Source organism: Vipera berus, assembly GCF_964194415.1.
Source record: "Vipera berus genome assembly, chromosome: 1".
In the NCBI taxonomy this organism is placed as follows: Eukaryota; Metazoa; Chordata; class Lepidosauria; order Squamata; family Viperidae; genus Vipera; species Vipera berus.
The window spans coordinates 104,423,909-104,449,485 of NC_138202.1; the positions used below are offsets into that span (position 1 = coordinate 104,423,909).

The 25,577-nt window shown below is 40.3% G+C and overlaps 1 protein-coding gene across 1 annotated transcript in view; it reads right to left on the reverse strand.

The window, feature by feature from the left end:
* Positions 1 to 2,975: 2,975 nt before the first annotated feature.
* Positions 2,976 to 25,577, reverse strand: part of USH1C (USH1 protein network component harmonin) — a 58,644-nt gene continuing 36,042 nt past the window's right edge. Inside the window, exons 21-26 of the mRNA XM_081330183.1 lie at positions 17,775 to 17,816; positions 17,009 to 17,062; positions 14,657 to 14,756; positions 11,309 to 11,418; positions 9,363 to 9,418; positions 2,976 to 4,713 (exon numbers count right to left, since the gene is read on the reverse strand). Of these exons, the coding sequence (XP_081186309.1) occupies positions 4,701 to 4,713; positions 9,363 to 9,418; positions 11,309 to 11,418; positions 14,657 to 14,756; positions 17,009 to 17,062; positions 17,775 to 17,816 (375 nt within the window). The 3' untranslated portion in view covers positions 2,976 to 4,700. The remainder of the gene's footprint in view (positions 4,714 to 9,362; positions 9,419 to 11,308; positions 11,419 to 14,656; positions 14,757 to 17,008; positions 17,063 to 17,774; positions 17,817 to 25,577) is intronic.

Here is a 25,577-nt window from a genome sequence, read left to right on the forward strand (position 1 = left end):
AGGTCAGGGGCCGTCCGCAGCTCTGGAGGCAGTTCATTCCAGAGGGTCGGTGCACCCACAGAGAAGGCTCTCCCCCTGGGGGTCGCCAGCCGGCATTGCCTGGCCGACGGCACCCTGAGGAGGCCAACTCTGTGGAAGCGAACTGGGCGATGGGAGGTTGACATTGGCAGCAAGTGGTCTCGCAAGTACCCTGGGCCTAAGCCATGTAGGGCTTTAAAGGTAATTACCAGCACCTTGAATCGTACCCGGAGGGTAACCGGAAGCCAATGCAGCTCATGCAGGAGTGGTGTAGAACAGCAATGGTGTATTGCTTTGCACCAATTTTCACAACTTAATTTTTTATATTTCTCATTCACACAATGAGAAGTTTGTTAACTTGTGCAAAAGCAGCATCAAGAGGCATTCTCCTTCTGTTGATGATTCTTTGGATACAACTTTAGGAGTTTGGCTAGTCTGGCACTGGGGCAAACGAGGTAATCTGTTTTAATTCTATAATTTTTATTGATGGTTGTGAGGCCATCTGGGATTACTCAGGTAAGCAGCCATATTTTAAAGTGATTAAGGATATCACTTTTCTACTGTATAACAGTATGATTTCATTGGGAATAATTAGAATTTATAACATATGTGAACATTATTTTTCTGTGGTACAGTCCAGCTGTCTAAATAATACAGGAAAACAAACAGAATTTCTAGGATTGTTTATTATTACAGATATATCTGTGGCATTTTAAACCCTGTGTTATAATCAACATCTCAATATCGTTTTAATAAATTTTCCTACATCTGTGCAAATATGGTGTCAGAAAACTTAAAAACTCACTCTCAAATATGTCTCTGTCCATGTTTACAATTTCTGTATTTCTGCCTAAATCTAATAAGGTAGCCTTTTGTCTATCAAATTCTTGTCTAAATAAGTTGGTTAGCATTTACAGTGACATATAATTCTTGACTGTTTTCTGCAATTCCCATTTCCTTTCAGAGTTTTGTGAGGACATTTGGAAAATGTGTAATGCTTCTAACATGGCCAAGAAATTCCTAAGAGACAATGACTGCCTTTTAATTATTGTGAGAAAGATTTTCTCTAGATTATTGTCTCAAATACAGATGTCAAGGCTTTTTTTAAATAAATAAATAAAAGGTTAAATTAAATAAACTATCCTGAGAAACTTGAAACATTGCTTCAAAGGAAATAAGCCTATAGACCAATAACAAACTTTTTCCCTAAGCGTGGTACTGTTTTGGCTACATCTCTTTACGTAGCCAAAACAATACCACTAGTTTACAGAAGAGAGAGAATTAGTTAATAACATATAAGGAATTCAACTTTTATAGAAAAGAATCGATCTCAAAAACTTCAGAAAAAAATCTTCCAGGGAAAAATAATTAAGAAATCAAACAACTAAGGCCAATATATGTAGAAGTAACAGAATTGCCATGAAACAAACTTCTGAGGGTTTGGAGGTGCAAATGCTGAACTGGAATATTCTGAAAAAGGGCAGGGACTGATTGCACAACAATAGTTCATGTTGCAATAACTTGTGCTAGTCTGACATCTAACACGAACAGCAGCACAGTGGTTATATGACGCAAAAAGTTTGCTTTTTTAAAAAGATCCAGATGTGGGGTTTATTGTGTTATGTAAACCTGATGTCTGAAATTTTGGTTTGCACAACACAATTTAAACTTCATGAGTTATATGTTCCAGTTTCTATTAACCCACTGGCAGCTGCTCTGGATTTGGATTATCAATAAACCCACTATATTAGCTAAGGAACAGCACACGATCAAGGACTATGATGGCAATTTGCTAACTACATTATGTGAACAGCCTATATAAATGTAATGCTGTGAATGTAAAATGCTGTAATTGCTTTTAGAATGTCCATAATATCAAGAAAAGTTTCATGTGTTAGTTTACTATGAGTCCCAGTGTTCTGTAAGTTTTCTATTTTTCTGTTCTCTCTAAGGTTCTATGTGACATATAACTGCATTTCTCTCTTCTTCCTGTCCTCCTCCAGTTGGGGTTAACTCAGTGGTCCTTTGTATGTGGAAATCTTTATATTATTATTCCTATTTATTATCTATTGCATTATGGAAAACATGAGTCCAGAATCTAGGAATGAACCAATGCAGAAATTAAGATACCTAATCATTTTGTCATTACTCTTGTTAGACTATAGGGCAAAGATCTTTGGTTGAATCATCTGAAATACCAAGAACTGAATCTGGGAAATTCTGTTCCTGGAGGCTATTCCGTGACTGGTGCATCAATAGGAATTATATAAGGTTGCATACAGAAATTTCATACAGAAATTCCTGAGAATCAGGAAGTGGTGGCAAAGTACTGGAAGACAGAGGCGGAGTTGCTATTCTGCTTACCCTATATGTCCTAGCTGAGTGCAATGGAGAATGTTATCCTACTACAGGGATGCTACTGGTAGCCATCAGCAGTGTCTGCAGGAGAGGCTCTGAAAGATGGCAGGTCATGAGAGAAGCCCACTCCTTTTGTACATGTAGTGACACTGCACCCATCACCTTGCAGATTTTGAGGCCACATTGTGGATGCTCATTATGTTCAACTGATAGTTAGTTGGCTTTTTTACATGGAAAGGGTACATGGTATCAGAATACTGTTAAAATTCAAAATAGTTCATATATTTGGCAATACACATTTTATCTCAAAATATTGCCTTAAAATACTTCAGTTCTCAGCTAGAATTTTAATAGTATTCTGATAGTTATTAGAGAAAGACCACTCACTCTACTGATATATGAAGCAGTCAAAATCATGTGAGGTCACAATTAAGAAACACACCAATATTTTAAGAAGTTTAAGAAGTTTTGATCCTTATTTAGGTATCATGTCACACTGCTTTAGGTTAGGGTACCTAGTAATTTAACCATACAATTCAATATAAGAAACCAAAGGCATAATCTTTACAAAATCTGTATTATCATTTTTGTAACTGCTTACTCATAAATATTTTAAATACTAGTAAATTAGAAAAGGATACTAAAGGCAGCATAACACTTACAGTAAAATTTAAATGAAACTGCAAATACAAAAAAAAATCCTACATGTATTCAGAATAAATCTGTATGATTCTTTTAATGAAAAGTTGTTTTGATTGACAATATAGGGCTTTGATTCCAAAATGCCTATCTATTAAATAATTTCATGAATATAAACTTTGATACATGGGGTTCATATTAAAATTAAATATTGATATTCTGTAGTACTTGACAAATATAATCATCATCATCTACAATAAAGTACACACATCTATTCAGTATTTATACCAATATGGAAATTATTCATTTGGCTCAGTGTTATGTGGAAAACTAGTATGCCTGTAATCTACAATGTCACAAACTGATCTATATAAAGAGAAATTTGTTTCTGTGTGTGGCAATTATTTGATTAAACCAGTGCAATGGCTTTTGCAGCAAAGTGTGAATGTGTCAAAATGATGATAGTTGCATAGTGCCACCATTAGGCAAATGCTTCTTTAACTACTTAAAGTAGCTAAGTCACCTGGTGACATAGCATAAAATGTGGCGTTTACTTGATGGTAGCATCTTGTATCCCAAACTCTGCAAATGCCCTTGTCTGAACCAACAGAATTTCACTAGTATAATTTATGTGAAATATGAATAGTGTAATTGATTTTATCAGAACATGGATTGCCAAGTTACCTGAACAGTATATTATTTAATCACTTTAAAATTGCCTTTCCAGCAATGAATAGCTTTAACTCTTGTCCAAAGCAAATTTGCTGAAAACTACATACAAAAGCAATTTATGAATTATAGTTAGCTTCTGTGCTAACTGACTTAAAACCAGCAGAATTTTAAAATAAGTCTGAAGTGAGTGAAATATAGCATAATACTCTGTTCGACTTATATTTTCTAATTTTCTAACTGAGAACTGAAGTTAATCTTTTTTTCCTGTTCAGCAACAGATATTTTCTTATTTTTGTCTCCACTCCATTTTATTATTCCTCTCCTTTTATTCCTCCATTCCTTTCATCATTCCTATAATAGCAACTGCAATCTCTCTTGAATGGAAGTGGATTTTTGGTTGATCTAACTAATTGAAATGCCATCAAATAATCACTAAGATAACAGTATATAATGTTAATTTCTTAAGAAAGATGAGTTGTTTTTTAATTAAAATCAGAAAATAGGAACTCAGTTACACTTTGCATAGAAAAAAATATCCCACTAAATTTCCCACTAATTTTGTAATAGTATAAGTCATAGGATGACAGATCTAGTGACTCTTTTCCAAATCTGTGTAGAGAATATACTTTCTGGAAAATAGGTTCCACTGATTTCACTTTATTTCTGTTCAGCTTTCTATGGGACTATAAATATATTATTTATGGAAAAATGACTCTCTCCATTGTAATGACAGTTACTACAAGATTTTATATGAATTGCATTTTGTTTTAAAATTGGCATTTGTCTCTTTTTATCACCTACAGTGAGTTTTTACCTATATGCTGTTACTGTATAACTGGGGAACAGTAATAGCTTATGGGAGGAAATGAGATGATATATTGTTGTAAAAGCATATTGGCGTTAGTGACTTAAATAATCTGGTGTCCTTCTTTTTTGTACTTGTTGATCAAAGATTTGTAGCTGGGTAAGGATGAGGATTACATTGGTAGCTTTATTTGGTTTCTCTCATGTTGTTAAAAAAATGTCCTGAAATAGAACAAAGTACAAAAATACAGTTAATGCCCACCCAATCCAGCAATAACATAAAAAGCAAACTGTGAACCAAAGTAAAAACTTTACTTCACTTATTCTTTACTTTTTCACAAGAAACTGAAAAAATTATCAGCATGACAAAACCACTAAGATGCTTTACTAAGGATGAGTAAGATTTAGCAAAGGTGAGGATGTGGGAATAAGAATGTTTTTGTGCCTCTGGTGGTAAAACAAAAATACAGAGTTCTTCCTTAAGATGAGCTGCATGAGCTATCGCTTCCACAAAAATATGGTTAGAAAATTACCCCAAAAGTACTGTACAACACAAGAAAGAGTGACTCATTTGTATTTTCTTTTCACCATCAAATGGATTCTGAACTTCATCATTTTCTTAGTTAACAGAATAACAGAGTTGGAAGGGACCTTGGAGGTCTTATAGTCCAACCTCCTAGACTAGTTCATAAGCAACTGGATCTTATAATTACCATATTATAATTAGTATGAATTTTTTTCTTAGGTATCATAAATGCACTATGTGTTTCTATGCATATTTATAAAGAAGGAAATCTCACTGAATTATATTAGGGTGACTTCCTTTCATATTTAATTGTTTGCTGCCTTCAGATTGGTGGATCTAACATTTCCTTGGGAATCAAGTCCTTACAAATGTAATTATGTGTACTTCTAGGAGACTAATATAGGATTGAACTGCCCAGAAGGTATAGCAAATGAAATTTATGAAAATATATTTAGATAACTTGTTAAAATATAACAGAAGAAAAAGAAAATTAAAAACAAAGAAACAAGCAGCGGAAAATATTCAAAGCCCACTGTGAACAGTAAGATTTGTTTTTGACAGTCCAGTTCCAAGGTATTTAAATGCTAGACTGATTTTCATGGAACTTGAAAATCAAGTAACTATAAACTGTGCAGATCTTGGTACATTCTGAAAACAGGAAAGCTATTCTTAATGATTTTTCTAACAGTACATGCACAACAGCATAACACATTGGTTGATGTGTGATGGAAATGCATCCCGTCGAGCTCCATGGTTTTCCGTGGAGCTTCGGGAGATGAAGCGTCGGAGACGGGGCCTAGAGAGCGGTTGGAGATCCAGCCGATCCGAATCCGACCGATTGCGACTAAGAACCTACATTAGGTCTTATCTCGCTGCGATAAGGGTGGCGAGGTCTAATCACTTTGCTACCCTTATCGCATCCGCAGATAATCGCCCGGCCGCCCTGTTTAGGGTGACTCGCTCCCTCCTTAATCAAGAGGTGAGGGAGGAACCCTTGCAGGGTCCTGCCAAGGAGTTTAACCAACATCTGTCGGACAAAATCGCTCGGATTTGGACCAGTCTGGACTCTGACTGGGCAGAGTCTGACGATCAGGACACGGGCGGTCTTGTCGATATTACCTGGGAGGAGTTTGATTCTGTGACTCCGGAGGAAGTGGACAGGATTATGGGGAGGCTGAGCTCCACCACATGTTTATTGGACCCGTGCCCTTCCTGGCTGGTTTATGCAGCCCGGGAGAGGACACGAAGCTGGTTCCAGGCAGTTATATCTGATGTGAGGGTAGTTTCCCCGCCGTCTTGAAAGAGGCGGTGGTGAGGCCTCTCCTCAAGAAGCCTGCCTTGGACCCAGGTGTGTTGAACAACTTTCGTCCGGTCTCCAACCTTCGCTTTCTTGCGAAGGTTGTTGAGAGTGTGGTGGCGCATCAGCTCCCTCTGGTCCTGGATGAAGCGGATTATCTAGACCAGTACCAATCGGGTTTCAGGCCCGGGTACAGCACGGAGACGGCATTGGTCGCTCTGGTGAATGATCTCTGGAGGGCTCAGGACAGGGGATATTCCTCTGTCCTAGTCCTATTAGACCTCTCAGCAGCTTTCGATACCATCATGGTATCTTGCTGCGGCGTCTCAGGAGATTGGGAGTGGGAGGCACGGTTTTGCAGTGGTTCTCCTCCTATCTCCTGGGACGTTCACAGTCGGTGTTGACAGGGGGGCAGAGGTCGACCTCGAGGTCTCTCGTTTGTGGAGTTCCTCAGGGGTCGGTCCTCTCGCCTCTCCTGTTCAACATCTATATGAAACCGCTGGGTGAGATCATTCGTGGCTTTGGAGTTGGGTATCATCAGTATGCTGATGATACCCAGCTTTTCATTTCGACCCCAAACCACCCCAGTGATGCCCTCGACGTGATGTCCCATTGCCTGGAGGCGGTTCGGGTCTGGATGGGGAGGAACAGACTTCAACTCAACCCCGACAAGACTGAGTGGCTTTGCATACCGGCATCCTGGGTTATTCAGGATATTCCATCTCTCTCTATGGGGGGTGAACTATTACCCCCCGTAGATAGGGCTCGCAACTTGGGAGTCCTCCTAGATTCACGGCTCACTCTGGAAGACCACATAATGGCTGTGACTAGGGGGGCCTTCGCCCAGGTTCGCCTGGTGCGCCAGTTGCGGCCCTATCTAGACCGGGATGCCTTATGTATGGTCACTCACGCGCTCGTGACCTCTTGTCTAGACTACTGCAACGCTCTCTACATGGGGCTGCCCTTGAGGACCACTCGGAGGCTCCAACTGGTACAGAATGCAGCCGCGAGAGTTGTGTTGGGAGTCTCCCGATACTCCCATGTTACACCTCTGCTCCGTGAGCTGCATTGGTTGCCGGTTGTCTTCCGGGTGAGATTCAAGGTACTGGTAATGGTGTTTAAGGCCCTACATGGCATGGGTCCGGAGTACCTTAGGGAACACCTGCTGCTGGCATCAACTTCCCTCCGCCCTGTGCGTTCCCACAGAGAGGGCCTCCTCAGGGTGCCACCGATCAGAGAATGTCGATTGGTGGCCCCCAGGGGGAGGTCCTTCTCTGTGGGCGCCCCGGAGCTATGGAATCAGTTACCGGTTGAGCTCCGGATGGCGCCCGACCTTCGCTCCTTCCGTCGCGATCTAAAGACATTCTTATTTGAACAAGCTGGCCTGGCCTGATGGGGGATGGGGGGGTTATTGTTATTTTAATATTTGTATTTACTGTTTTTAGTTGGGCATATATTTAATCCCTTTTAACTTTTGTATCTCTGTTTTTTATGCTTGCCCTGTTCACCGCCCTGAGTCCTCCGGGAGAAGGGCGGTATATAAATAAAATTATTATTATTATTATTATTATTATTATTATTATTATTATTATTATTATTATTATTATTATTATTATTATTATTATTATTATTGTTATTATTATTATTATTATCCAATCCTGGGAAGTCCTTATTTGGGGGTGGCACATTAAACAATAACGTAGACTGAAGTGGGAAAATGCACATCAAACTTGAACAGCTAAAGAAAATGCCACTATCTGTATTTTATAAACATAGCATAATACAGTATTATTTTTAACAGGATCTATGGTTAGTACAAATTAGGAAGGCACATGCTTTGCAAGTGATGCATTTGAAAAAAATGAGTTTAGCTCCACTATTACCCATGGGAAAATGCTGCATGGTTTACAGAGGCAGGAAAAGCCGTGCTCTGTACACAGATGCCTGCCCTCCAAAGCCTTTCCATTTGGCTTGGAACTGATGGATTATTAAAGAGCAGTAGCACTAAATACACAAAATGCGAAATATAAAATAAGGATGGAAGCTATTTTTTGCAGGTTTCTAAGCCTAAGCCTAATTTTAGGATTGCAATGGCTTTTAAAGGAAGGAACATTTAGGTTTGATAAAAAGTTTAAAAAATCTGTAACAGCATCCCTTTCCCTCCTGCTCCCCATTGTTACATAAAATGAATGTAAAATTAATGCAATTAATAGCCAGTCCCTATTTATGATACCAAGGACTCTTTCATCTTTTACTTCTATTAATATTGTGAATCAATATTTGAGATGAGTTTGGGTTTGAATAGACATAAATAAACTACAATATAATCCACACAGTAGGGATCTGTGTGAATTATACAGTATACATAGATGTATAAAGGTAAAGGTAAAGGTTCCCCCGCACATGCGTGCTAGTCGTTTCCAACTCTAGGGGCCGGTGCTCATCTCCGTTTCAAAGCCGAAGAGCCAGCGCTTGCCTGAGGATGTCTCCGTGGTCATGTGGCCGGCATGACTAGACGCCAAAGGAGCATGGAACGCTGTTACCTTCTCACCGGAGTGGTCCCTATTTTTCTACTTGCATTTTTACGTGCTTTCGAACTGCTAGGTTGGCAGAAGCTGGGATGAGTAACAGGCACTCACTCTGTTACACGGCACACGGGATTCGACCCGCCAAACTGCCGATCTTCTGATTGACAAGCTCAGTGTCCTAACCCACTGAGCCACCGTGTCCCACATAGATGTATAATAGCCCTTAAAGGGTTCTCCTCTACTTGTTGTCTTGATAGTTTTTTTTCCCTACACTGTAGGGCCTACAGTATTCCATTGCTAGCTGTTCTTGTACATTTTTAATGATACATTTTTATCTCAACCTATTTCTTCAGACTTCTCTACCTTCCAAATGGACTAGTAGCTTATTTTCCTTTGCTGACATATATCCAGTTTGATTGCTTTGTCTTAATGGGTAATAACTAGAGGTGGAGTAAAAGACTTCAGTCGAAATTGAATAAAAGGGTAATCTATTTTATGTCTGTGAATGCAGAAGTCTTACATTTCATCGTCATAATCCTTGGGAGGAGACACTGCAATGACCAAGTCAATCCAATCCTGTGGAAGAAATATTTAATCAATATGAGATGAAATTGATCAGGGAATGAAAATTACATTTTCAGAGTATGCTTTCCTTACACAGCATATTAAAAAGGTTGCTTGTTATGAAAATGTGGTATATAAAAAAGTGAGCATACCCACCACTCTTTCCCTTTTTGGAATAAGCAACATTATGGAAAGTACAGACAGATCAATTGCGCCAGATCAATTCAGTTTGTTTGTTCGTTCATTCATTCATTCATTCATTCATTCATTCATTCATTCATTCATTCATTCATTCATTCATTCCTGCCTTTGTTATTTTCACAAATGAAGGTGGCAAACATATTCAACACACCTTCATCCTCCTATTTTCCCCATAACAACAACCTTGTGAGGTGAGTTGGTCTGAGAGTGTGTGACCGGCCCAAGGTCACCCAGATGACTTTCATGGTTAAGGTGGAACTTGTATCACCATCATTTCCACACAGATCTCTCAACTGCTGTTAATATACCTTCCCATTCCCTCACACAAAACTCTAAAATACTTTTAACACTCCATCATCTGAATTTCATAGATCTTGTTTCTACTTCCATTCATCCCACTGGAGGCTCCTTATTTAGCCCACTTTGCCAATTTCAATAAAATTTATTTCCTCCAATAAAGAGGAAATATTCTCTGATTTCTCTCTGTCTCATTTAATCTAACATCTTCTTTCATTATACCCCTTTTCCATTCCATTTGGGAGGTTAATCATTTTGCAAGTAGGATACATACTTTTTTTTCTAGCAGTCACTCCAGTTTCCTACATTACCTTCCATTGCTCATTTCCCCCTAAGGTCCACTTTTGATGCTTCTAAAAATGCCCTGTCCCACATTCAGAAGCTTTCATCTCTCTTGCATTGTTCACTAATCCCCTCAGTCTTTCATCATAAGCATCCCACCAAGTCAGAAGAGCATGCAATGTACAGACACACATCATTCAGGAATACAAAAAGAATGGATTATGTTTCTGAAGCATCTTGCTTAAACAGAAATGAAGCAATTTTGAATCTCAGTCTTTCTCTCTCTTTCCCCCCACCTGTCTCTCTCTCTCTCCTTTGTCAAGAGCAATTTCTATTCTGTGCAGAGTCTTATTTGAGGAATATTATATGAATATATATAAAAGATCAATCACATGACTATCATTGGGAATTTCTTCTGAATAAGCATAGATGGGATGGAAATAATACAGAATTATTCTGCATATATTATAGTTTCCATGTTTAAATAAATCAGTTCTTAACTGGCCACATGAATCTTTTGTTCTTTATTGAAAAAAGGGAATTTGATTATTTGGCATATAATTTTATTTTCTGCACACCATCAATTATTTCATTATTTATCCAGTCTTAGTTTCTTTTAATTTAGTTAGAATATTTTTTTTATTTTGAAAAATAATTTTAAAAAACTAGTTTTTAATAAAATGTAATGGCTGCTAATAATATCCATGCTTACTTAGCAAAGTCATGTTTCATATTTTATTATTTCATTATAAGGTTTTAAGATGATAATAACAAATGTTTCTCCTGAACAGTCATGTCCAACTCTACTTTCTTAGCCAAGGGAACCAGAATTGGCCAAAGATGCTGCCATGGTCATGTGCACGGAATGCTGTTACCTGGTACCTATTTATCTACTTGCTTTTGCATGCTTTTGAACTGTCTGGTGGGCAAGAGTTGGATTGTCCCTACGTTGGTTACCATTCCTGTATAAGGGTTATAAGGGCTATTCTGTATAATAACTATATGAGTTATTAATTTTATCATAAATTTATCAGTAGGCTAGGAATTATTTATTGCCACTTCTTGGGAAAAATGGATATCCGATATATAATTTTGATAAGAGACTTATCCCTTCCAACTTACCCCTCCCATGTTCCATGCTTTCGCAAGAGCTGCCCGAGCTTCATCCAGCTTAACATCCAACAAAACCTTGCCATTTACAGCCATTATTTCATCTCCTTTCACAATACCTCCTGATAAGGGAAATAAAGGGCAAAGCAGCAAGCAAATCCATATTATCTTTCTTTTACTGTTCTGCTTTTCTGACTTTACTTCTTCCACAAAAATAGCTGTATAAGGTATTTTGTTTGGCTGCACAAGAAATGTTTTTCTGTAAGCAGTCATTTTTTCTACTAGAAGCTTCTAAAATTGAATTATCACAATGTTAAATCATGACATATTACACTACCCTTATTTAATTGTGCCATTTATTATATGTAGTTCTTATTTATCTTCATTCTGGGTTAATAATGAACATTAAAACATATTAGTTTTCCAATCTCATTTAATTTACCAGACACCACAATAGCAATATCTTTGAAGCTATTTAGGGAACAGATAAAGGTAGGGTCACTGGTGTTATGTTCTAAAATAATAAATTTTGTTGTTTAACTTTTATATTGATGCCTATGTTAAATACATATATACATTACTGAAAATGTTTTGTTAAACATTTTGATATTTGAGTAGTTAGGAAGAAGTAATCACTTCCCAATGCACCAACAAATTACCCCGTATATACTTGAGTATAAGCCGACTCGAATATAAGCCGAGACCCCTAATTTTACCCCCCCCAAAAATGGAAAAAGTTAGTGACTCGAGTATAAGCCGAGGCTGGGAAATGCAGCAGCTCACCTTATGCTCCTCTCCAGAGATCTTCCCTCAGCAGCGGCCGGCAAAGTAGCTCGCACGCGAAACAAGTCTGGCAGAGGAGCCGGAGCGGCGAGCAGAGGCGCCCGGCCCAGATCCTGCAAGGCCCGGCCGAGACGAGCCCCCAGCAGCGGAGCTGCTCCGGCTCCTCTGCCAGGCTTGCTTTGCATGTGAGCTACTTTGCCTGACGCTGCTGGGGTCGCGTCTCGGCCGGGGCCTTGCAGGATCCGGCCCGGGTGCCTCTGCTCGCCCTCAGCAGCACCTGGCCCGGAATCACATGCGAAACAAGCCCGGCAGAGGAGCCGGAGCGGCGAGCAGAGGCGCCCGGCCCAGATCCTGCAAGGCCCGGCCGAGACGCGCCCCCAGCAACGGAGCTGCTCCGGCTCCTCTGCCGGGCTTGCTTTGCATGTGAGCTACTTTGCCTGACGCTGCTGGGGTCACGTCTCGGCCGGGGCCTTGCAGGATCCGGCCCGGGCGCCTCTGCTCGCCCTCAGCAGCACCTGGCCCGGAATCACATGCGAAACAAGCCCGGCAGAGGAGCCGGAGCGGCGAGCAAAGACGCCCGCCCGGATCCTGCAAGGCCCCGGCCGAGACGCGCCCCCAGCAACGGAGCCGCTCCGGCTCCTCTGCCGGGCTTGTTTTGCATGTGAGCTACTTTGCCTGATGCTGAGAAGACCCGCTTGGGCACTCGGGTTGGTGTCAGTCTCCGCAGGCCCTTCTCGTTTCCAGGAACGTCAAGCGCGCTTGGCTCCCCACCCCCACGGCAGGGCAGGGCAGGGCAGGGCAGGGCAGAGACTTGCTCGCCCTTCTGACGGCCCTGAAGAGAAATGAAGGGCTTGCAAACTCCCCGCGAGAAGCTGGGCGAAGTGCGCGGCTGGGCGAGTGTGTGCCTGCGCACGTATTTACGAAAGAAACGCTCCGAGAGTTCTTCTTTTTCCGCCCCCTTGGGGGGAACTCTAGCTCGGGCTCGCTCGCGCGCAATTCTCTCTCTCTCTCTCTCTCTCTGCCGTGGCGATGGTGGGGCGCCAAGGTAACCTGAGAACGCGGCAGGGAAGAGCCATATTTAACTACCCTGTTCCCTGCTTTCCGTGTGGCAGACCCGTATGTGCCAGCTCTCGGGTCTCTGGGGACTGGCGGCTGATTAGGCTGGGCCTTCGGCCGTCCGCAGCTGAGGCGGCGGTGGCGGCGGCGGAATCTGATGCCGAGGCAGCGGGAAAGAGTTTCTCAAAAGCCCCGAGGGCTCCCGAGGAAGGCATTGGGGAGGAGGAGCTTTGCACCTTGGAGACACGATGGAGCCGCTGTGACGGTTACTCCAGAGAGAGTTGCACGAAGCCAAGGCGTCTCTCTTCCTCCTCCTCACCGTTTCCTTTGCTTTTCTTCGTACTTTTTATTCCTCTGTGGAACTCTGCTGCTGGATTTTTCAGTGACTGCTGTAGCCGCGCTTCTCTTCTCGGCTCCGAAAATAGGGATTTCTACTCTCTTCTTGGCAGAGGAGCCGGAGCGGCGAGCTCCTCTGCCGGGCTTCTTTGCATGTGAGCTACTTTGCCTGACGCATCTCTAATGACTTCAACTTCGGGTGCTAGTTAGAATTTATATCCAGATTGCCTCTAAATTTACACACCCAGAGCCAGAAATGGCATTTTATCCCAGCAAAGTGACCAAGAAGAGAGTAGAAATCCCTATTTTCGGAGCCGAGAAGAGAAGCGTCTCGCGGGGAGTTTGCAAGCCCTTCGTTTCTCTTCAGGGCCGTCAGAAGGGCGAGCAAGTCTCTGCCCTGCCCTGCCCTGCCGTGGGGGTGGGGAGCCAAGCCCGCTTGACGTTCCTGGAAACGAGAAGGGCCTGCGGAGACTGACACCAACCTGAGTGCCCAAGCGGGTCTTCTCAGCGTCAGGCAAAGTAGCTCACATGCAAAACAAGCCCGGCAGAGGAGCCGGAGCGGCTCCGTTGCTGGGGTCGCGTCTCAGCTGGGGCCTTGCAGGATCCGGGCGGGCGTCTTTGCTCGCCGCTCCGGCTCCTCTGCCGGGCTTGTTTCGCATGTGATTCCGGGCCAGGTGCTGCTGAGGGCGAGCAGAGGCGCCCGGGCTGGATCCTGCAAGGCCTCGGCTGAGACGCGACCCCAGCAGCGTCAGGCAAAGTAGCTCACATGCAAAACAAGCCTGGCAGAGGAGCCGGAGCAGCTCCGTTGCTGGGGGCGCGTCTCGGCCAGGCCTTGCAGGATCTGGGCCGCGCGCAAGTCCTCGGTAAGTTCTTTTTTTTTGTTCACTGGAGTATAAGCCGAAGTGGATTTTTCAGCCCAAAAAGTGGGCTGAAAAATTCGGCTTATACTCAAGTATATACGGTAGATCATGCAACTTTGTTTTCATCATAAATTTTTCCAGAGTATTTCAGAAAACTGGAGAAAACTCTAAATACTGAATTTTAATTTAAATGTAAATATTTTAGATATAAGTTTATCCCAATCTGGGGATATAGTTTGGACTTCTACAAAATACCTAACTAAAGCTAACTTGTAAGTGTTAATATGCCTTATATTCCAGCTTTTTTTTCTTAGTAGATACCCACCATGCTTGTCTGCAGCACCACCCTCATAAATAGTGGACACCACTACTTTTCCAATTGGGGAATCAATGCCGCCTTCTACTGCAAGGTCCAATGATCCTTCCTATTAAAAGGTTTGGAAAAAAATGAATATATAGTATTAGTCAACCACTGTTTCTTGAATTAAATATTATATATTTTCCTACTTAATTTTCTGTTATGAACTTACAAAATGAGTTCCCCTTCTCACTCTAACCCAGATTTGAAGTTAAAGGTTTGTAAATAAAGGGAGAACTGGTTTACCATAGTTCCACTGTGGATAGACCAGTGGGTATAATCTTTATGTGTTACTTTTCTATAAAAATGGTAGCAAACTTTACAATAAAAATTATAATAGAAAACATTAGATAGGACAAATGAAAGTAACATAGTCAACAGTGCTAATCAAAGAAAGTATTTAAAATCATATTAAGTCAAATAACCACAGCAACATAGATGTGATTAAAACCTCAGAGAACAAAAAGGCAGTTGTCCAAAAATTAAAGAAAGGCTGTCCATCCTTATGCCATCTGAAAAAGATACTTTACGAATGACACATCAGCATCGAAAAGGCTTTATTCCACACTGTATTTATCCATTCTCAAAAGTATTGGAAAGTGTTTATATAAAGAATTTCCTAAGATCAGGCAGGTTCATTTAGAAGGTCCTGCCAATGTTCTCAACCTCAGTGAAGGGTCAGTAAATATAAAATTGTGGAATTGCAGACATGTATTCTCACAGTTACAGACAGTAACTGTGAGAGGGACCTTGGAGTCCTAGTGGACAATCACTTGACTATGAGCCAGCAGTGTGCAGCAGCAACCAAAAAAGCTAATACAATCCTGGGTTGTATAAACAGAGGCATAAAATCAAGATCACATAAAGTATTAGTACCGCTTTATAAAACCCTAGTAAGACCACACTTGGAATACCGCAGCCAATTTTGGTCACCATATGACAAAAAGATGTTGAGAGTTTGGAAAAAATCCAGAGAAGAGCAACTAAGATGATCAAAGGCCTGGAGACTAAAACATACAAAGAACGGCTATGGGACTTGGGTTTGGCTAGTCTAAGGAAAAAAAGAAATAGGGGAGATACGATAGCAGTGTTCCAGTATCTGAGGGGCTGCCACAAGGCAGAGGGCTCCAGGTTGTTCACCAGAACACCATAGGGAAGGACAAGAAACAATGGTTCAAAACTGATCAAAGAGAGAAGCATCCTGGAATTAAGGAGAAACTTCCTAACAGTGAGGACAATCAACCAGTGGAACAGCTTGCCCCCAGAAGTTGTGGGTGCTCCATCACTAGAAGAGACTAGACCAGCGATGGCGAACCTTTTAGAGATCGAGTGCCCAAACTGCAAACCAAAACTCAGTTATGTATCATCGAGTGCCAGGTGGGTGTGGCCCATTGGGTGGGCATGGCTGCAGTGGTAATGGCAGACTGGGTGGGACTAAAAAGTTCAATCAATCAGTTCCAACTTTGTGAGATCTTTTTCCCCCCTGTGAGAAGTTGAAATTGATTGATAGAACTTTTTTCCCCCCACATGCAGCGGCGGAGGCCTAAAGCGAAAAGGTTTTATAAAATCCTGCTGAAAGCCTAGGACTGGGGCAACAGAACCTGTGCCCACAGAGAGGACTCTGTGTGCCACCTGTGGCATGCGTGCCATAGGTTCGCCACCACAGGACTAGACATTCACCTGTCTGAGACAGTATAGGTTCTCCTGCTTGAGCAGGGGGCTGGACTAGAAGATCTCCAAGGTCCCTTCAAGCTCCTTTTCTATTCTATTCTATTCTATTCTATTCTATTCTATTCTATTCTATTCTATTCTATTCTATTCTATTCTATTCTATTCTATTCTATTCTATTCTATTATTCTATTCCATTCCATTCCATTCCATTCCATTCCATTCCATTCCATTCCATTCCATTCCATTCCATTCCATTCCATTCCATTCCATTCCATTCCATTCCATTCTATTCTTGTATTCATCCATCACCCACACACGTCATGTATGGGCACTTTATCTGAACTTGCCCAGTCATCTCATAGGTTTTATTTGCTTCTTTCTTTCAATAGCATGATATTCCACACCAACAAGACTGTAACGAAGTTCTGATCCAAAGCCAATGAATAAAGAAACAACTAAGTTGAAAAATGAAGCTGTCCTTCATAATACAACAACAAATGTATCATAGCTGCTGCTGAGATCGGAGCTTAATTTTCCATGTTTTATCTTTCCAGTGGGAAGACTCCTCTCTGAATTCTGTGAAATGGAATTCCTCTACTGAATGTAGTAATTGCAGTACAATATCTATCTTCCATCATAAACAGTACCTTTTTTATATGAAGGAGTCGTACATCTTTCCCCATAATCTGATCTGGCGAAAACTAGCAAAATTAAACAAATGTCAGTAAGCAACCTCTATTACAAAAAAGGGAAATACACAGATCCTACTTTATATTGAGATCATTCATTAGTCCATGTATCTCAGTACTGACATTCCAGGGTTTATCCATCCCACTTGTACCAAAATTACTCAATCAAAATCACCTTCTTATGAGGAAATATTACAATTGGGTGTCATTTTCCCCTCAGAAAGAAGGGGAATAAAGGGGAATCTTACAGACTAGTCTAAAAATTTGATGTGGAAAATGTGTTCAATATGAGATTTAGAAATGGTAAAAGCAAGTGTTGCTGTTTTGCAACATATATTTAAGCTAGATAATTTGCTGATACAGTGACAACTTCCATTTATTTATCATGTATGAAAGATATGGTTATTAAATTTCATGGCAGTGTTACATCCTGAATCAAAGGGAACATGCTTTGATAATAATTACTAGACAGCAATGCTGAAAAAGTATACATTTTGTATCCTACTTGATAGCTTCCTGGGTACATTTGGATAGCCACTATGTCACCCAGCTGGATCCAGCATTTTCCATCTGGATCGGCAGGATTTTCATCTAATCAAGCAAGGTTTTTCTTGGGTAGATATCATGTACTGAATGTGAGATGTTCAGCATGGATATCATGTAAGTTATCACTAAGCCACAGGCCCTTCTCCCTTAGTGGTCACTTACAATTCACGCTTCTTACCATGGTGTAGGGATCAAAGTCCTCCACATATTTTTGGAAGCCCTGAAAATAAGGATGGTAATCATAAACATGCATAGTAGCTCTAAATAAAAATAATGATAAAATGAACTGAAGCGAGAAAGAAAAGCCAGAAAGAAAGAGATAAATTGTATGTTCCTCCTGACATTAAATCATGCAAGCTTTTAAGGTTAGATCTACTTTTTAGAACACAAGAGTTAGATAATTTAATCTGAAGGTTTCCTGAATTTGTTCTTCACATTTACTGTAGATTGACCATTTATTTTAATCCATCCAACATGAAGGTCAGGAGCTAGATAAATGTTGATTAAGACCTTTGTACTCCTCTAGCATAATTAGAGTAGAACATGTGGGAATTAAAAGCAGGACACTGGACTGCTGACTATCATGAGAAACACAAAGTGGAAAGCAATTGTAAAACATATTTATTTAACTCGTCAACAATATTCTGTAGCAAACAAACATTGTTAAATCTCTGAAACATAAAACATCCTGTTTCACAGCTCAGCTGCTTTGCTCCACTGAACTTCCTAGGCAAGGAATTAAACTATGTTAGGATATAACTGTAGCTGGAATCCCTTGGCTAAAATTTCAGGCCACTGCTATATTTAAAAGCTATAATTACAGAGGCCATAACTGGCCTTCCTATTTACAATAAAATCAGTGGGGCACAATTATTTTTTTTAAGTGTATAGGAAATGATCCTTACAGCAGAACTAAACAGGTTTAATATTTTTATGTAGAATAGTGCTGCTTTATTCATTTTAGTATGGCTTAATCATATCTAATTTACTCCTTGCTATCTCCTCACCCAATGAATTCCAGTTCTATAGCTCCAATTTGTAAGAGTCGTTCTTTGGGGAATAAATATGGTACAGAGACTCCAAGGGTGCCTTGGATCTTCTCTATTGTGTTGTTACAGTGAGGACAGAAGGGAAGAGGGGATGTGGGGAGGCATACTTTATTTGAGAATGAGACAACTCACCACAGATGACTCATCACAGCTGTCTCACCATGGCCATCTCACTACAGCTTGCTCATGCTGGCCAACTCGCTGCACTAACTCACGATGGGACAACTCGCTGTGGGACAATTCAGCATGGGTTAACTCAAGAGAGAGACAAATAGAATTGTAGCTCACCTCTGGCCTTGAGGATTTCTAACTTGAGAAGGTTTAAACCTAAAGCAAGACAAGGCCCGCTGCAATTCACTTGTCCCTCTCTTGAGTTATCCTGTGTTGAATTGTCCTGTGGTGAGTTGCCCATGATGAGTTATCCCGCAGCAAATTGGCTGGGTGAGTCAGCCTGGGTGAGTTGTCCTAGACCAGGGGTAGGCAACCTTGGTTCTTTTATGACTCATGGACTTCAACTCCCAGAATTCCTGAGCCAGCCATGAGTCATAAAAGAGCCGAGGTTGCCTACCCCTGTCCTAGACCTTACCTATTTGGATGTGCTACTATAGATCTTTCCCCTTCCATTGATATAAACAGGAATAGATTAGTATGCTGGTTTTTGGACTGCTTTGGGAATCTGAAAGGAAAAGAGGGTTTTGAATCAAGTTCCCAACCTGACCTTCTTCCTCTATAACCAAAACACTGACAGAGATGAAAATGGTAGTTCCCAAGTTCCCATGCCCCTTTATAACTGTGTCCCCTTCACTGCTTATGGAGAGAGAAAGCTACAACATCTAATGATCTCTAGGATGATCTAATGAATTAAACCTTGGCTTCTTTAGTTGGTCTAGAACAATTTTATCCAATATTTTGCTGTAGGCTTTGCTAATCAAAATCATGTGAACAATCAGTTAAAATAACATCATAAAAAAGAACAGCACATAACAGGTTATATGGGAACTTAACATACATAGCACTAAACTTAGATCTCTTCCTGATAACTGCTTGTTCAGCATGAAACAAATTCTTAAATCTAAGCAACCCTTTTGTTCCTTCTAAAAAGTCATTAATATCTATAGCCCTTGCTAGGTGCAATGGAATGCATTAGGGCACTGGTGTCAAACTGCCGGCTGTGGGCCAGATGCGTCATGCAGAAGCCACGCCTACCCCAGCTCCGGCAAGGGGAAAAAAGTCATGATACGTCACAACATGTCACGTGACGCAGCGAGTTTGACACCCCTGCATTAGGGGCATTGAGCAAAGAGCAGGTGAGATGCTGCCAGGAAACAATCAGAGAAGAGGGCCAGGAGCCAAATTAAGAAAAGACTGAAAAGACTTTCAGACATGCAAAATTGATGTCAAACCCTCCCAGATAAACCAAACAGGAAATAGGACTTTATGAAATAATTCTATTTTATGGTAAGGCTACATGAACAGAATCTTGCAAGTCTGAAATTACAAACTTCCCACCCACCACTTTTAAATCCCTGATCCATTAGGGCAGGTCCTTTCTCAGATTTGTGTGATGGTTAAACAATTAGGGTACCTGCCTCTCTTCTCTGATTGCTTCCTAGGCAGCTTCTCTCCTTACCTTTCCTCAAGGCCATACTGCATTCCATTACAACATGGAACTTGATGTTCTACACATCTACTGCCATTTTTGTTTCAGTTTTCCCCTTGGCAACATACATGGAGATTTCACAATAGTATGGATGCAGCAATGGTATCTTGAGAGCAAGGATAAGCAAATATTCATGAGGCACTCAGAATCAGCATCAAGTAGGTCCAGCTCCTCCCAAGAAACTATGGCTTTTGTGAACCCCTCACTTAATTCTTTCCTACCTAGTGTTTTTTTACCCAGTAAGGATCTTTGACAGTTGGGCATGAGTTTAGCCAGCAACTGGTTGGCATAATCAGAGGTGTGATATGCTATGCAGACGACAGGCAACCGAGCAGGACTGAATAGGCTGATTGGGCAGCAATTATACCGTGGAAAATAAAGACTGAGAAGATCCCAGTCAGCCCCAGCCCAGTTGCCTGTGATCTGCCTAGCACACTATACCTCTGAATATGGCAGCTACATTTGCTGGTGAAACATCAGGAAATCTATTTTCTAGACCAGGGTTGTCAGCCTGCAGGCCAGTTGCATCATATGGAGGCCGTGCCCACCCCAGCTCCGGCAATGCAAAAAAAGTCACGACACGTTGGGACATGTCATGTGATGTGGCAGGTTTGACACCTGTGTTCTAGACCAGGGGTCCCCAAACCCTGGTCTGTGGACAAATACCAGGCTGCAGCATGCCGCACAAACAAGAAAAGCCCCATCCATGGAATGCAGGCAGCACATAAAACTACGTACCCTCCAGTCCGTGGGAAAACCTCTCTCCATGGAACTGGTCCCTGTTCTAGACCATGGTCACAAAACCCTGAAGTCCAACATTGCCCAACAGATACTAGCCATGAAAGCCTACACCAACCAGTAAACCTTTGACAGTTTTTGAAAAAACAATCTAAGCATTCTTTGTCAATTATCTAAGAATACTAGAAAAGCTAAGATGAACATAGAATATACTCTTTTACAAAATCCAACCTTAAACCTTACTACCACTGGAAAAGACAGCTGCAATAGATTTACTAATTTGAGAACTCATCTATGCCACCTTGGCCATTCTGGGTGGATTCATACAAGCCATCATTTTCCTCATTTATTACCAAACCACATTTTCTGAACTATATCAATTAATTTCAACAAATGATCCAGTAGAAATAAGATAGAATTGAATGGAAAAAATATTCATATTCCTTATGTTGTATTATATTCGAATGAAAAGATCTAAGAGTCACTAGTAATAATATCAAATGACTGAAGAATTTATAGCATCTTTTTGTATTCATAGCCAGTTTCTTCATAATCTAGCAGAGCTGCATGCATTCATTGAAAAAACAAAACAAAAACAAAGATTGCTATTTGCATCTTTATCAATGTTATGAGACAGAAACAAAAGATAAAACTGGGACAGCTCACTAATATCACACATATATGCAATAAGGAAATAGGATTTTACTTGTTTTTTGTTAGTTTTAAATGATGAATTGTAAACCACCATTCTTTTAAACATCTCTTGAGGCTGAAAAGAAAGAAAAACAACTCACTGAATTATCAGCTAGTTCATTAGCCATGCATTGCTCCACTCCTTCATGCTCACATGCATTTGAATGTCTTTCAGTTTTATCTATTCAAAGTTATTTGGAATTACTGGGAAAAGCAATCCTGTAGGATGTACATGGTTTTCAGAACTGTGGACAGGCAAATAGATGATGGTTACAAAAGCCTGCTCTTCTGGACTATTCCAATTTTTCATGGGAAAAGCTCTAGAAAGGAAAGGTAAGAAGCCAGGCGACAACCATCAATGTTTAACTGAATTCTTCCTCCCCCTGAGATCCATTAATATCAGGTTGTCCTGTAAGAAGAATCTCTAAAGGAAAAAGAAAGAAATAAGGCTGACTCAAAGGTGCATATAATTTGGACAACTTTCTGCAGATTTCTTGGCCATCTTTTCAGAAATAGTTTGCCACTGCCTGGGTCTGAGAGAAAATGATTGGATCAAAGTTACTCAGGGAGCTTCCATAGCTAATGGAGAATAAGAACTTAAAGTCTTTTGGCTTTTAAGCCAGCACCTTTAACCACTATACCAAATTTCCACACTCCCAAGTACCTTACTGAGGCACTTCTTGAAATTGTATTTTTACCATTTTACAATCAAAATTTGGCTAAAGTTGCCACCACTGAACTTATTCTAATGCATATCCAACTATTTATTACAGAAGCATAAGCATTTTAATTATAAGAACTTTTTCAGAAGACAGAAGCACTGAAGCCCTTCCAACCCTGTGTTTGTAGGCCACAGGTGTCAAGCTCGATCATGAAGTTTTTTGTCTTTGTGGAGCTGGGGTGGGCGTGGCCTGTGCATGACGCATCCAGCCAAGGGGTGCCAGTTTTGATACCCCTGTTCTAGGTTAATGAAAGTTTTAGCAACTTTGCAGATTTTTGAACACGCATCTAATGATTCAGTGTTAGGATATATATAGGACATACCGGTATATTGGCATAATGTGAGTGAGGTACAAACTAAAGAATAAAATGGCCAAAACTGTTGCTAGTGTTGCTATACGCTAGCAAAAAAATCCTGTCCAGTTGAAAACAATTATATTCTGGAAATATTTCACAATGGTTTATTGAAAATAAATTGTAGCTGTGTTTTCAGAAGCTCATTTTGAGTAACTGGGTGCATTTTTCAGTTTATTCCCTCTATAAAATGGGCTAGAGTTTCCTTTCATTAATCTGACACTGAATAATAGAGCCTTAGAGGAAATTCAATTTCTTACAGCAGGTTTATCCTTATCAGTTCCATGTATCATTTCATAACGTGAGTCTGGAGCATGCTCTGGCCAGGGAATAATATAAGAACTTTAAATTCAGAATCCCCTGGCAATGGTAAAGAAGTGAGGCTGGATAACAGTCTGTCAGCAGATGTGTTAGAATGGTAATTTGAGTTAAATGTGCTGATGAAGCTACACCTAAATTGAAACAGTAGCTCATTTACTTGCTATTTGAAGAGTGTCAGTAAAATGGGGGGGGGAGGGAACCTATTTAAATTTCAGATTAAGCTCTTTTGTTATTGCTTCCATCTGCAAAAATATTAAAGAGGCTAAGATGTGATATTCTGAGAAAACTACAAGATCTCCAATAATTTGACTGAATTTATTACTGATTTATTATTACTTTCATTCTCTCCACTCTCTGCTTTGACTAGCAGGAAGAGTCTAAATCTAGCCAATGTGTTCCTTTTGTCCAAGTCCTCTGAATCATTTGGAAAATTGAAACGATGGCCATCAGTCACCTAATGGGTTTCCTGCTGAAAATCTCTGCTAAAGGTCAGGTAAACTCACAAGGGCTGACCAGCAAAGGAATGAGCCCAGAATAATCTGGCACATTATTCAAGAACGTACAAACTCTGTAATACTAAATTATTATTGAAATGTTCATATTAAAATATATATTTTAAGAAAAGAAGTACTCTTTACAGTCCCAATTTATTTTTTTAGCTTTTGTTCTTAAATTTGCAGAAGGACGTTTATGGAGCCTGGGAAACAAAAATGAACTTTTATTTATTTTATTTATTTATTTATTTTAATTCCATTTATATCCCGCCCTTCTCCGAAGACTCAGGGCGGCTTACAAACTTAGCAGTAGCCTTCATTCTATGTATATGCCTGCTTATTAGGGCTTTCGCCCCCCCCCCAGCGGCATTATTACAAAGTCAGCTTAATTGCCCCCAACAATCTGGGTCCTCATTTTACCTACCTCGGAAGGATGGAAGGCTGAGTCAACCTTGAGCCTGGTGGGATGCGAACCTGCAATCATTGCAGGCAGCTGGTGTTACTTAAGGAGGCATTAGCCCACTGCTCCACCAAGGCTCTTTTTCCAACATGGCAAAAGCCAGATGGGGTTTTTCTCCAATAAGCCATGCATAGGTCCATCTATTAGGAACTCTATCAGAGGACCAAGAGGTTCACAAAGAGCCTACTTTGATTACGCACAGATAAATTGCCCAGAGTCACTGGGAATTGGGCAAGATATACATTTAATTAATTAGATTATTATTAATAATAATTAATATACATTAATTTACTAATTCATTTAATAATGACCAACATCAGCTAAAGAAATGGCAGCTGTGACTACAGATTCTTGGGAACTGATTATAATATAATTGTTCAGTAATATAATTATATATACTAAATCTTATAAAATATAAGATAATGATATAATAACTTTTTACATTATTACATAAATATAATACTTGTTTTTGGTAAGTGCTCAGTGTGCCAATAACTACTAGTGGGCCCAGTGGTTTTTGGCACACTGGGTGCTATGCAAAAAAAGTATATATTTTATAAGTATGGCATTGACAAAATTTCCATCTTGCAAAATACCATACTGCTTGGATCTGCACTTATAGTACATCGATACATTACAACATCCTAGGCACTTGAGAAGAACTTGAATGATTACAGAATAAGAACAAAAGAGCAAACTCGACTTTCTCTTTACTAATACATATAATCTACAGTAGTGGCCAAAATTGTGGAAACCTTTTGGGAAAAGTGTATTTTTGAGGTTTGATGGCTAATAACACCACTTTTTTTGGAGTAGTACCATAAAATTATATATCAATGGAAAGATAATTTAATCAAGAATATAATGCAACATAATTTGTTCAATTATCTGTTATAGCCAAATAACCAGAAAAAGGAAGCACAACTTGCTTAGGTTGATATCAGATAGCTTTTGTTCATCTGATTGTAGCTGATGGGCATGAGTGTTTAGAGAGCCAATCAGGTATCATCTTGTTTTGGAAATGAGCCAATCAGATCACAGTGGGATTCAGTTATTGATGTCATGTATTGAAGCTGAGAGGACATTTGTCAGTGTATTATGTGATCGCTATCATTTATGAGCTTGTAAAATATAATAAATGAAACTAATGGTGCAAAGAGTTGACTGGTTGCCCAGAAAGCGATGTAAAATAGTATTATTAAGTGAACAAGGCTACAGTTATAAAGAAATTAGAAGAAAAATTGGTGGAAACTTAACCAAAGGTGGCATTTCTACTGTACACTTTCCCCAAAAGGTTTCCAGAATTTTGGCCACTACTGTATACATAATATGTATAGAGATTTTAGAGATTAGAGGTCTCCAAGTAGAGGGTGGATAGTTATCTCTATGAGATACAGTAGTTGATATTGCATCAAGCAGGGGGTTGAATCAGAGACCCCTATATCTCATCCAATCCAGTGATTCTGATATATATATACACACAGGAAGAAGT